This window comes from Ustilaginoidea virens, chromosome 3 (genome assembly GCF_000687475.1).
Source record: "Ustilaginoidea virens chromosome 3, complete sequence".
Lineage (NCBI taxonomy): Eukaryota > Fungi > Ascomycota > Sordariomycetes > Hypocreales > Clavicipitaceae > Ustilaginoidea > Ustilaginoidea virens.
The window spans coordinates 2,750,131-2,763,353 of NC_057318.1; the positions used below are offsets into that span (position 1 = coordinate 2,750,131).

Consider the following 13,223-nt stretch of genomic DNA (forward strand, 5'->3'; position numbering starts at 1 on the left):
TGTGTGACAGGTCAGAACATTATCTGATCAACGACATTGACTATCATAGATTTTGCTCCGCATGTCGCTCTTCCGCCACTCTGTGACACCAATGAATATTCATCTCATGGCTCCCTTTTTTAACTAAGCACAGCGACGAAAATGGCTTATGTATCCCTCAACGCAGATCAGCCTTCCCAAACTCCAACGCCTATGAAATTACCTAACTATTAACGCCTTGCAACGCATGAATGTTTGCCGTTCGTTTCATCCGACGGTGAGGCAAGGTGAACAAGTGTCTTCTCCGGACTTCCACGGAGAGCCAAAGACGTAGACGGGATTACAGACGGGGTTTGAGCTTGAATGGTGTTCCCCTTGGCAGCAGCAGCCTGTCTAGATTGTCCATGCGCGGGCGGCGTTATATCTACCTTGCGCTCTGGGGTTTGCTCTCTGTTCACTGACTTGACGCGCACAGAAGTTTCTAGATCTGGGGCATCATGCATCTCCACTGTTCGGGTATCTTGATTCCCAGTGTTGACATTCCAGTCTCGCGCGTCTGGTGCTGGAAGCAAATTGAATTCTTGATGAATCGGGGCCAGCGCTGTTCTCAGCTTTGGCGGAGTTACAGAAAGCTTCACAACCAAACTGTGAATTTGATGCTCAAGGCCCCCACCAGTCCGTGCCGTTTCTTCATCAAGGTCGTCCTCATCTCCGGATTCTCCGCTGGGGATGTGGGCATCCACATCGTTCTCGTCGTCTCCAAAATCTGCCTCGCTTTCTTCCTCGCTCTCACTGCGTCGTGAACCATCGTTGGGCCAACCATTCGTATCTGGGTGTGTGGCTGACCGTCTGGGTCGTCCAGGCGCGCCCATTGAAGTATCGTATTCCATTTCGAAACTCTCACGCTGGGCACTTGCAGGAACGCTTTCGACAACCACCATGTTGAGACGGGGCGGAGCGCGTATCTGCCTACCACTTGACGTAGTGATCGGCACAGTATCATCAGCTGGCGTGTTGGAGCCAGTGTTACGAGCTGATCTTCTTTGTCCAGTTGCATCGGAATGGGCAACGTCTTCATCGTCAGAGTAGGTGTACTTGATCCGCTTACCACGGGTACGGCCCTCGTACATTGAAAAGCCAGGTTCCGGACGTTTGAATTGCTCCTTTCTCATCTGTCGATATTCGCGCCGTTTGCGTTTCTGTTGAAACGTTAATTACAAGTCACGCCGCAATAAACCTCGGTATTTCACGACGCCATCAGATGTTCTGTCGGAGTCGAAGTCAAATGGGGGACTTAGGGCCAGCAAACTAACCTCTTCGCCTGCTTCGAAACGAGGGATAGCCAACAGCATTCTTTGTGCAAGTTTTTTAGCCTTCGGACCGCCATCTCTGGTTCGCAGTTTCTCTGCGAGGGCTTTCAACTCCCCAATAGACCCGGCAACGCTGATCCACGTTCTATTTGTACCAGCCGGGTTGCTCTCACGGTATATTCGGAAGTTTGTGTCGTCTTGTCCTTCAATCAAGAAATATCTTCGCTTGTCTCCGTCGGATCCCCAGGGTTGGACGGACCTCGCCTGGTTCACGTCATCCTCTTGTCTGTTTTGTCTGTAGGACTGATTGATGAGCCCTTTCACGGTATCTGATGACGCCATTGACCACAATATCAAGGTGCGTAGCAAGGTGAGCTACATGACGTTAGCTACACTAAGGGCCCTAGTTCGGGCACAGACATACTCTTTCAGAGGGAGTCATAGAATTGAACGTCGCACCGCCGGACAGAGGATTTTTGTCATTCCAAGATGAAGGCCACTGAGTTTTGTGAGATGTTATCGCATCTTCCAGCGCCCTCCCATAATGACCTATCCTATGAGGTTTCATACACGTGTCAGTAGACTTACACGAGATGTGACGTGAAAGCGCACTTACTTGACATCCTGTTTTCTGTTGAGAGCGAGACCCAGCAAGGCACAAAGAAGGTGTTCCGCTCGGTCGCCGGGACTGGTTTCGACCACGTCGCGCTCGAGCTCTTGGGGCCCAAAATGAGGAAGAGACTTCGGAAACGCGTCGCCAAACCGGCTTCTGAACATGACAATGAACTACAAAACAGTCAGCTGTTTAAGTTGCCCTGCGAGAGTGCTCGACAACGCCACGCGACGTTGGCGCCGCAAGACTTGAAGGACAAGAATAGAACATGAGGCTACGCGGATTGAACTAGACACGTACTGCTATGTCCGGATTGTCGGCAAGAACAAATTCGTGCGGCGGCGACGGCGACCGTTTTCGCGGCGGTGGTGAAGGCTCTTTGGGCGGTTCCTTTGTTATTTTGGGGAAGAACTGCAAGATGCTCGGCTTTGGCTTGGTCGTCGTGCCATCGCTGCGGTCGTCTAGATCGGCATCTGATGGTACAGGCGACAGGGACGATAACGATGAGAGGTCGGACGAGTCGTCGTCGGCGGCAGTCATTGTCAATTTTGCCCTGGTATGGGGTGATGTCGCGGTGTGTGGAGAAGAAAAAGAAGCCGAAAAGTCCAGTTGTTGAGACGTGCACTAGCCAAACCCACGTTCACACGCCGCAAGTCAGGGTTGACCCAATTGGATCAGCAAAGTGGTCTATCAAAGTTCATTTTCTATACAGCGCCATACTTTCGAATTCAAGGTCTTTCGAGTCCACAGGTATGAGACAAGCAGAATTACAACTTGCTTGCCTTGCCTTGCCTTGCCTTGTCTACAGCTAGCCAGTTTGTTTCATCTCACAGCGCTGTCTTGGGTGCATACAGACACAAACAAGAAGGGTGTTTCCCGTGCCCACAATAAGTCGTATTCCACAGTTCTGCCAGGCGATCGACGTTTCAGAGAAATTTCAGATATAAGGTTGAGAGCATTCAAACAGCGGAGAAAACAGGAACAATGTTTGACTCATTATCGTATTCAATTCGTGCAAGTGCCCCGACATGACCTAGCAAGGTAAATACGCGTCTAAGCTCAATGCAGGGCTGTTGAGCTGAGCTGGACAACTTGGGTGAAGAGTTTGATACTTGACCTGCGCAGTGTTCCAATTTCTTTCATGCCTAGAAGCGGGATTTGCCCGACAGTAATCCGTACATTGTGAAGGAAGTAAGAAAACCTCTGTACTCGTTGCTGCAGAAGTCATGTAGTTTCTCAACAAACTCATTCTTCCTCTGAATAGTCCTTTTCCACAGAATCTTTCTCCGAATAATCTTCCTCATCAGGATTCTCTTCTAGGTCTGTCTTTGTCTCTGCAGCTTCCACAGCCTCCAACACTAGACGTGCGGCTTGGTCGGCTTCCTCCTTGGTTAACTCTAGTTCTGCAGTCTCAAAGCCATTTCCTTTAATCCAACTATTAACTACCTCTATGTCGGTAGTTTCGAAATGAGTAGCGATGGCAAGTAGCATAGACTTTCGCATATAAGGCCCTGGAGTTGGAAAGGGACGTTGGTCGTAATACCGGGCCCAGATGGTTTCCCATCCACGTCGCTTCAAGTCTTTAATTCGGATCAAGGCCATTATAAAATGGAAGTAAAGGAAACGAGAAACTGGTCGGTTCTCGTTTAAAAAAGTCAGTTCCTTGCCATCTAGCTCCCGCGCGTGGAATTCAGGACAGATTAGTGATTTCCGGATATCGTCTGAGATTAATTCGGTTCGCCATCTCGTGATAGGCGTTTCCATTGGATCAACTGGTATAATGACTAAGTGGTGACTGTCAAACCAGCCCTTAATGTGACGTGACAAAAGAAGTGCATTACCCGGCCGATTGAGGGATTCCGCCCTTGAACCAAATAGTATTTCACCAATACTTGATGAATCGAGAAAAAAGGGCACAATATGAGCGGCTTTGATGTCGTCTTCTGGATGCCAGCAACCGCTGACATGGCACCAGGCACCACCAATTCCGTCCAGGTCATGGTCAATAATCCTAGCTTTATAGTATGTCAGAGCATTGGCACGCCATTCAGAAGGCCGCCGTCGTTTGCCCTGGCCTTGCCCATCCGACTTCCTGTAAAGTGCTAAAAGGCATTCTGAGACGGCATTGCATCGTGGATCTAATAGTCGTATTTTTCCAACGTCTTGTTGAAGCCGAACCTTTTTCTTCTGATGCATCCAAAGTTGATCTCCAGCAGAGAAATAGCGACGGGTTAAAGTTCTGTTTTGTTCATCTGCTTCTTTGGCTGGAAGCAGGCCAGCATTCCTTTTCATGAGGACAATTTTTCGTTCCAGCTGGATTTTTTCTTTTTTTTTCGAGGCAAGAGTAATACCCAGGATTGATAACTCTAGGTTTTGCTTCAGATCTGGCTCAGGTTGTGGCTCATCGGGTTTTGTCTCTGGATAAACTTGTTGCGAGAGAATCTGAAACTTTTTCTCTAGGCTTTCTAATTCAAGGCCTGCGTTGTAGTGCTGAGCTTTTATTGTCGACATGTCTGGAGGCGATGGCCCTGGACTTTGCCCAGGCGAAGATGATTTGGAATCCATTTTTGGTGATGGATAATTGATGAGTTTGCGGGAAGACAGCGCAGTGCTGGACATATATATTTTTCTGGTTAAGCTTAGTAATCAACCTTTTTTAACAGTAAGCTTACCTTTTCCCGTGCAGGCTACTTTGAAAACAGTCGTTAAGGTTCGAAGCGAAGAGAGACGAGAGACGTTAAAAAATGGGGGGCGTGCAGCATTGTCTGCAGTGGATGATGCCTGGTTGAAAAGATGTCCTCGTCGAAGTTTGGTGCAGGAATAAGAGCATAATAATAATAACAGAAAGAAAGAGCAAAGAGAAGAGAAACGGATCCAGCTCCTTCCCTTGAAAAAGAAGCAAACTAGCAAAAAGGCGTCGTGACGTCAGCGAGAGCCCATTGTCATCTGGACATGATTTCATATGTGACCGATTTCCACGGCCCATAATACTATTGTGGGAGTTGAGAGGGCCAAAATGCTGCAGTCGACAACGATATAGCATGAAAAGACCAACAAAGAATTGGTCGTTTTCTTCTTGGTTCTATTTGGCGTATCCTTTCCAGAATATTCGCTTTTCACTGCCACTTGCGATTATTTGACTCAAGCTTGAGGTGGGCCTTGGATACTCGGGCTCAAGAGTCATTTCAGTCTCTTTGTAGCCATATTTTCGGCGGGAGTTATTGTGCAAACATTGGGCCGTGATGTCTGATCTCGGAATCACCAAAGAAGGTTTTGCTTGACATTGAAGTCAGGACTGAATCTGGTTAGCGTCGATGGAAAGATAGAGCATACTAGGGAGAGGAAAGACAACAGAACAGCACAATTTGTCCTCCACTTAAAAGGAACGTCATATTCTCGCTAACAGATTTCTTCAATTACCTGTCCCGTGTGGTGACAAGATGAGGCATGTGCCCCAGACTTGACGTGCAGCCAGGAGTGATTTCGCTTCATTAAGAGACAAATGGAGGGAGCACAGTGGGCGGATAAAGCAGGAGCTTAGCTCAAGTGGGAAAGCGCAAACATAGAGATGAAAGCATCCTGGAGGTTTGGGCAATAGGTATGCAGTTCACTCTGAGGGCTGATTGATGATACTTGACTGGTTGTTATTCGTCCACGACTCTATGCGTTGCCATACATCCGTTTTGGCTTTTGTCCTCAATCACTCTGGTTGATCCGTAACTCCATGCGTGGGGCAGCCACCCAGAAAGCTTTGCCCCAAATCCGGCTAACTTCCCGCTCGCTTGCAGCAGGCTCCGCTTCAAGATCACGTGCTCAGGGCTCCTCCAGCTATCGAATGGTGCCGCACACAAAAAATTGTCATCAAAGTGTGCACGTTACGCCTCCTCTGTCAAAACACCAAGCGGCGGGAGCCAGGTAAATTCCACCCTAACACCAAAGCCTTCGGGTTGGCGAAACACTGACAACAAGTGCTGCAACAGTTAACTCGAACGATTGCATCGACCCCTCACGAACCGCCATGGGTAGAGTTATTCGCAACCAGCGCAAGGGACGTGGATCCATCTTCAGTCAGTACTACGGCGACTCTTGCTCGACATCGGCGTTCGACGACGACCGAGGAAATATGGCATAACTAACCATGTTTCATAGCGGCCAACACGCGCTTAAACAAGGCTCCGGCCAAGTTTCGTACTCTTGATTATGCCGAGCGTCATGGCTACGTTCGTGGTGTAGTCAAGGACATCATCCACGACCCTGGTTTGTCTCGCTATTCACTACCCACTACCCGGCAAAGGAAGCGAGCGTTCGAGACATGTTTTTTTTTTTTTTTTAAGTTGACCTGTATCGGCTGACGATGGATTCTTTTTGCTGCAGGTCGTGGCGCCCCCCTTGCCAAGGTCACCTTCCGCCACCCTTACAAATTCAAGCAAGTCTCCGAGACCTTCATTGCCAACGAGGGCATGTATACTGGTCAATTTATCTACGCGGGAAAGAAGGCTGCTTTAACCGTCGGAAACATCCTGCCTATCGGTGAGATGCCTGAAGGCACCGTCGTTTCTAATGTTGAGGAGAAGATTGGTGATCGTGGTGCTCTGGGCCGTACCTCTGGAGGCTACATCACCGTGATTGGCCACAATCCTGATGAGGGCAAGACTCGTGTCAAGCTTCCTTCTGGTGCCAAGAAGGTTATCCATTCCTCTTCCCGTGGCATGATTGGCATCGTTGCCGGTGGTGGTCGTACCGACAAGCCTCTCTTGAAGGCTTCTCGTGCTAAGCACAAGTTTGCCGTCAAGCGCAACAGCTGGCCCAAGACTCGTGGCGTTGCCATGAATCCTGTGGACCATCCTCACGGTGGTGTACGTGATTTCCAAAAGACTAGGATTCAAATGTTGATCTGGGATGCTGACAAGTTGCACAGGGTAACCACCAACACATTGGTAAGGCTTCTACCATTTCTCGATACGCCGCTCAGGGTCAGAAGGCTGGCCTTATTGCTGCCAGAAGGACGGGTCTGTTGCGTGGTACTCAAAAGACGAAGGAGTAAGGAGCTGGAATTCTTGGTCTCATTGGGATGGTGTTTAAGTGGCTTGCGTGCATCTATTCTTGATGGTACTGCTGCGGGCAGGAGTCTGGTAGCTCAGAAAGCAAGTACTTTGGCATTTGGCGTACACAAAAAAATATCTTGGTTTCCTCTGCTACGTACCTGGGAGACGAACCAGACGACGTGAACCTTCAACAAGATTTGGGGCGGCAACTCTGAGGACAAAACATGCCGTAATTCAGCTATAATCTAAGCTACCCAAGAAGCAAGACGAAAAATATGAAATATTTTGTCAAACCACCCCATGAATATGTGCCATTGTGTTCTCACGCGCTGCCCTCTCTCTTTCTCTCTCACCTTTTTTTTTTTTTTTTTTAAAAAAAATCAGTTTGGGGAAGAGGGTGTTGTGAAGGGGGGGCTTTTATTGGATCACATTCTGGAGATGATCATCGACACAGAAGGCTTCATATTCAGCCTGATTTCAGTCCCGTTCACCTGCTTGAAAGACAACTGGGGAAGTGAAAATTGCGTCGGGAGCCTAATGGATTAATCCACTTTCCGTACAGGACACGTGATTATGTATAAAGTCTTCTCTTGAATTATTACTATTATCATTCTTAAGTTACACTAGGGCTATTTAAGTCTAAATAACATATATTGTACCGAAGAAAAGCTTCCCTGCGAAAATAAAAACTGCGCGCCTAGTACTAAGTCTTCTGTGATGAAATATAAGCGTGACTGGTATAGGGTGATCTAGTAGGGGTAGTCCTCAATAGGAGGAAGGAACACAGTCTCTCGTCACGCATTGAGCTTCAAGTCGTCCACACTCGCAGCTTGCACCCCGCCGCGCCGCAATTTTGTCTCGTCTCTTGTCCAGTAATCTGACTGCCCCTCCTATTTCCCCTCCACATTCTGTGGTCACTCTTGGACTTGTTAAAACTCCGTCCGACTCATAAACCTACCCAGATCGTGTTTTGGCTTTCCCACTCGTTGCAGACGACTTTACATACCTGCACATTTAAAATGGCTTCAACAAAGGAATATGGTCTCCTCTGCCTGGAGAACCCTCTTCTCGGTATGTTTCCGTCGACGGTGGCCCCCCTCCCTCCCGGCCGCCGCCCATTGACACTTGTGTCTTGGGGTTTCCCTCCTTCCCCATGCTGTTGCCATGCTGTACAATGGCATGTTATCTATATTGAAACGTTTGGCTGAGCTGACCATGGCTGATTGTACCTTCACGCTCCAGACATTCAGGCTGTTGGCGACGATGCGCTCCTCGAAAAGTATGGTCTCAAGGCCAACGATGCCATTCTTGCTGAGGAGAAGCACCTCCCCCTCTTCGAAGATCTCCTCAACAACTTTGACGCCAAATTAATTGCTGGGGGTGCTGCTCAAAACTCGGCTCGCGGAGCCCAGTACATGCTGCCACCAAACAGCGTTGTTTACCTCGGCGGTGCCGGTGACGACAAGTACTCGGCCATCATGCACGACGCCGTCAAGGCTGCCGGCCTGCGTGTCGAGTACCGTGTTGACCCTGAGAAAAATACTGGCCGCTGCGGTGTTGTCATCACCGGACACAATCGCAGCTTGTGCACTGATCTTGGCGCCGCCAATCACTACGACTTGGACCACTTGAAGAAACCCGAGATTTGGAGTCTCGTTGAGAAGGCCGAGGTGTACTACATCGGTGGCTACCACTTCACTGGTAAGCTTCAACAGCCAAAGAGCCCACCCATGGATTGATATCCCCACGTCGACTCAGAAGTAACCGACTATATGCATCTCCCGTACAGTCTGCCCCCCTGCCATCATGGAGCTCGCCAAGCAAGCCGCAGAGAAGAACAAGGTCTTTGTCTTGTCCTTGTCCGCGCCCTTTATTCCCCAGTTCTTCAAGGAAGTCGTTGACGCTAGCGCCCCCTACTGGGACTATGTCATTGGCAATGAGACTGAAGCTGCTGCCTACGCCGAGTCGCACGAGCTTCCTTCCAAGAAGCCAAAGGACGTCTGCAAGCATCTCGCCAACCTTCCCAAGGAGAACAAGAAGCGAAAGCGTGTTGCCATCGTTACCCAGGGCACTGAACCTACCTTGGTCGCGGTGCAGGGTGAAGATGAGGTCAAGGAATTCCCTGTCCACGCCATCGCCAAGGAGCAGATCAACGACACCAACGGTGCTGGCGATGCATTTGCCGGCGGCCTCTTGGCTGGTATCATGCAGGGCAAGGACCTCGCCACTAGTGTCGACATGGGACAGTGGCTCGCCAGACTGAGCATCCAGCAGCTTGGGCCCTCGTAAGTTTTCTTTTATTTTCTCATTGCATTTGTCATCCTCAGCCATATCGTTTGCTACCACTACCTCATCAAACATACAAGATGATTATCCTTGATTGATATGCCTCTGCTACACCATATCTCTCTCATTTTACGTTCATATGGGATACGGCCAGCATTCAAAACTTGCTGCCTCTCCAACGCCTAGAGTATCTTCCTCCAAACCGGTGGATGGGCTTCAATATTGAGCATTGACTGATACCCTTCGTCAATACAGGTATCCCTTCCCAAAGCAGACCTATACTGCCTCTTCTTCTTAACCATTATTTCAAGGCAAAAATGAGATTCCTACCGGAACAAGGAATGTAGTTTGTCGTTGAGGGCTGAAAGGGAAACGGTTTCAACAACGGCGCCTTGAATACGTGGCAAAAGGTAAAAGAAAAAAAAAGGAATTGGGAGAAAAAATATGAAAAGGGCCCCCAGAAGTTGTGGCTCTCCTCGTATAGCGATTCGGTATCCTCCACGAACCAATTATTTGTTTTATTTTCGACTTGAGCTCATGAAAGATAAAATAGACAAGATTGCTGCTGCTGCTGCAAAAAAAAAAATCGCAGCTCAAGTGTTTTGCAGTCCATCTGCTGTCGTCTTACGCTGGGGGATGGTGTGAGTATCGCTTCTTCTGGAGAAAAGCTACCGTGTATATACCTACCTACCTCTAGGTAGGTCGGTACTCGAATCTGAAAAGATGTATGCAGTCAATCAAAATCCAGCTGCATTGGCTAGAGCGCGTCTCGATTTGCGACTTGCACGGACTAGGTTGGATGCTGGTAAGATAAGCGCAGCACGACACCTGCTACGCAGGGGCTATTGTTGGCTGAGTCGTGGGTTCGTCAGCTCCGCGTGTTTTGTTTGCGTAGATGAAAAGAACTAAATCGAGCCTTGAGAAGAATGAGTTCCATCACTTGGTGCTACCATTGTAATAGGCTGCCTGCAAAATGGCATCGTTGTAAGTAGACGTGGTTTGGTCCATCTGGAACTGCCTCGCCGTGCTGCCAACGTATGAGGGACTCGCAAGTCATGCCGCTTGTGAGTCACCAGGACCAGTTCCCAATCCAAGCCCGAGGCCATTTGCTGGCGTGCCTTGATACAAGCTGCTAGGATGGGAAAAGCCAGATGTCCCGGTTGAGGGAGGGGCACGATCCAGGGCTCGTGTTCCCCAAGGGAAGTCGGCAGGGCCATTATTCTGCGACAACTTTTGACTTTCCGCCCACTGAGTGAATGGAGAGCTGCGAGGAACAGTGGTTCCGGAGAAAGTGTGAGGAAGATTGTTTCCGCGTACGCTTGATTCCGCAGCAAAAAGGGAAGGACTGCTGAAGTGGCGCGTGTTCCGCTGCTCATTACTATTGACCAAGGAGGCGCACTGATTTCTCCCGGGAGTTGCGAAAGGGTCGTCAAAAAGGTTAGAGAAAGGCGAGGAGTGTTTTGGGGACTGATGGGGGCTACATTGCGCTGAGAAGGCTGCTTGACCACTTGACGGTTGGCTATCCTTGGCAGGGTCTGGTTTGGGAGTATTGAACCATGCCCAAGGAAGTTGCGCAAACTTCCCAGACGGCACGGAGCCAGCAGGGCTGGGCTCTGTTTGAAAGGAACCCAGTATTTCGTTTGCGGTATTGGTATGCATTCCGTAGGATGATTCATTCGACGAAGAGCCTTGACGGTGGTGCGATTGTGGAGTCGGAGGCTTGAGGAAGGGCGTGAGCATGTTTATCACTGTGTTTTCCGCTTCGTCAACATGGTCGCTACGCAATATATCGTCATGGGGGGTCATCGATTGTAGTTGGTGGTAAGCAGAAGCAGGGCGCAAATTACGGACAGGCTGATCTTGTCCATTAAAAATTGCCGCTTTGTCGGGATGGCCAGCAACTTGATTGTCTGCAGCAATAGGGTTTCCCCTAGAAGCCGTATTTGATGCCTCCACGACAACAGGAGTTGCATTGAGCAAATTAGTCGAGGGAGTATGCTCGGGACGATGTTCAAAAACAAGCCAGTTATCAATAATTCCATGCGACAGGGGAAACGTATCCTCGTCAGCAAAATGGTACGCGCAGCGAAGGATGTCCAGGACTCTGGCTAGACTTTCATGCGCAAGGTCCAATCGGGAGCTGGAGATTTCCAGGTAAGTCTTGGGAGTGCCATCTTCACGGCAGAAGCATCGACAAGGTTCGGGAATATTGTGTTCTGCTAACGGCCGAAATCCTCGGATCTCCAGATCTTCAGAGAGAAGGTAAGGGCATGACGCCAGGGATTCTTGGTTGTAGGTAAAGACACACAGCAGCGTGAATACCTTGGCAAGATTCTGGACTAAAGCTGGCGCGAGTTCCTCGAGCATTTGAAGGCCGGCGCAAACTTCTGATCGACAAGCCGCGAGCCACATACAGTACAGTCGCAAGACCGGTAGAAGCGCCTCCACAACAGCTGTGATGTTGGCTGTTTTTGTGGGCACAGTGTCCCCTCCCTCATCAGACATGGCCTCCTTGAGCTCGATTTCGAAAGCAGCACAAAAATGGGATACAAACAAAGCGTTGAAGCGAAGAGTAAAATGATAAAACCGAAGAGAATTTAAAGACTGTGATTCTGTTATAGCGTCAGCGACTAGATGAATCATGACAAGCCCAGGAGAGAACATCTCATATTCCGTATTTTTCACGAACCTGCATAGTTGGTAGCAGCAATATGATGGGCAGACATATTAACGAGCGCCATTTTGAGCAAAGTATTTGTTGACTTCTCAATGTGGCAGGCCATCTCCAGTCGGTGCATAATCTCGCCTTCTAGCTCCGCTTGCTGGTGGAATTTCTCGCCTTTGTAAAAGAGGGCATGCAGCCTGACAAACCACATAGAAAACGCGTCTTGCGCCGTCGCTGCGTTGTGCCGTGATTTGGACGAGTTGGGCAGCTGAAGAGACTTGAATTCGAGTTCGAGGTTGGATTGTGCATTTGGATGAGGTGACTCGACAGCCCATGCCCGATAAAAATGGTAGACGATATCGAGATGGTTTCCTTGGTCAAGATGCACAATACCCATCTGATGATGGGCGTAGCCGGAATGAGGCTTTATATGATGCGCAAGGCTGTAGTACGTCAAAGCAGTCTCATAGCCAGAATTCTTATGTCTTGCCTGAGTCCTGTACCGAGACAGATCGCCGATGCGCAATAGAGTTGAATGGCATGACTTCAAAACCATGGCCTGTAATTTGGCCGGAATGGGGCTGATCTGGTCCACACTGTCCATCTGCTCCACGTCGATTCCTTGGGCAACCCTCCTGAGTTCTGGGACGTCATAACGTGCAGCCAAGCGCTGTATGTATCCTTTGTAGAACTTTTGCGCCACACGGAGGAAGTTGTTGTATGACTTTTCCAACTTTCGTCTCTCGACGGTATGGGAGGAATGCTTGAGCCGGCTCTGGATTCGTCGGTATTCCGTGTTGATGGAAGTATGTGAGGTCCACAATGCTTCCTCCGAGTTTTCTTTGACAGCATATGCGAAATCCAGAAATATGGTGTGAACGAAAGCCAAGCGAAATCTGATAAGACATTGTGTTAGGAAGGCGAAACCAAAACACGCAAGGGATCGCATCGGCTGAGTATACTTTTCCAACAGGCCTTCGATGGCCTCGAACTGCGAAATATCGATTCCCAACGTAGTTTCGGCTTGCAATTTCTCAAGGTGCTTCAGCAGGTGCTTTCTCATCTTCAATGCTTGACTAAAAGGATTACCATCCGTCAATATGGCTTGGACATGGATGAAGCCCCAACAATGCCAACATGGAGTTGGGCAGGCTGGCTAGCCTCCTTGAAAGTGCTGACTAGAGAGGGATTCCGACTTACTGCCAGTACTGGCTAGCCTGAGAAGTAGCTGTGGCCATCTTGACGAGTGCTTGGACGTGCTTGCCGGGGCCTTGCACAGTCGGCTTGTTGGTATTGAATCTCAGGCAAATGCCTTTGGGTTGCAA

General features: G+C 49.3%; 5 protein-coding genes across 5 annotated transcripts; 2 read left to right on the forward strand and 3 right to left on the reverse strand.

Moving 5' to 3' along the window:
- Window positions 1–209: 209 nt before the first annotated feature.
- UV8b_03756 (uncharacterized protein) lies at window positions 210–2,442 on the reverse strand (the record flags this gene model as incomplete). The annotated part of the gene is made up of 5 exons (XM_043141254.1): window positions 210–1,178; window positions 1,293–1,664; window positions 1,714–1,843; window positions 1,906–2,075; window positions 2,203–2,442. The coding sequence occupies 5 exons, from the start codon at window positions 2,440–2,442 to the stop codon at window positions 210–212; spliced, it is 1,881 nt and encodes a 626-aa protein (XP_042997188.1).
- Window positions 2,443–3,147: 705 nt separating this feature from the next.
- Window positions 3,148–4,467, reverse strand: UV8b_03757 (uncharacterized protein; the record flags this gene model as incomplete). Its single annotated transcript, XM_043141255.1, has 1 exon — window positions 3,148–4,467. One exon carries the CDS (start codon window positions 4,465–4,467, stop codon window positions 3,148–3,150), a length of 1,320 nt encoding a protein of 439 aa, XP_042997189.1.
- A 1,453-nt stretch (window positions 4,468–5,920) lies between these two features.
- On the forward strand, window positions 5,921–6,946 carry UV8b_03758 (uncharacterized protein; the record flags this gene model as incomplete). Its single annotated transcript, XM_043141256.1, has 4 exons — window positions 5,921–5,969; window positions 6,052–6,159; window positions 6,277–6,758; window positions 6,821–6,946. 4 exons carry the CDS (start codon window positions 5,921–5,923, stop codon window positions 6,944–6,946), a joined length of 765 nt encoding a protein of 254 aa, XP_042997190.1.
- Window positions 6,947–7,966: 1,020 nt separating this feature from the next.
- On the forward strand, window positions 7,967–9,531 carry UV8b_03759 (uncharacterized protein; the record flags this gene model as incomplete). The annotated part of the gene is made up of 4 exons (XM_043141257.1): window positions 7,967–8,018; window positions 8,190–8,648; window positions 8,737–9,232; window positions 9,489–9,531. 4 exons carry the CDS (start codon window positions 7,967–7,969, stop codon window positions 9,529–9,531), a joined length of 1,050 nt encoding a protein of 349 aa, XP_042997191.1.
- Window positions 9,532–10,286: 755 nt separating this feature from the next.
- UV8b_03760 (uncharacterized protein) lies at window positions 10,287–13,136 on the reverse strand (the record flags this gene model as incomplete). The annotated part of the gene is made up of 4 exons (XM_043141258.1): window positions 10,287–11,845; window positions 11,923–12,794; window positions 12,861–12,974; window positions 13,099–13,136. 4 exons carry the CDS (start codon window positions 13,134–13,136, stop codon window positions 10,287–10,289), a joined length of 2,583 nt encoding a protein of 860 aa, XP_042997192.1.
- Window positions 13,137–13,223: the final 87 nt, after the last annotated feature.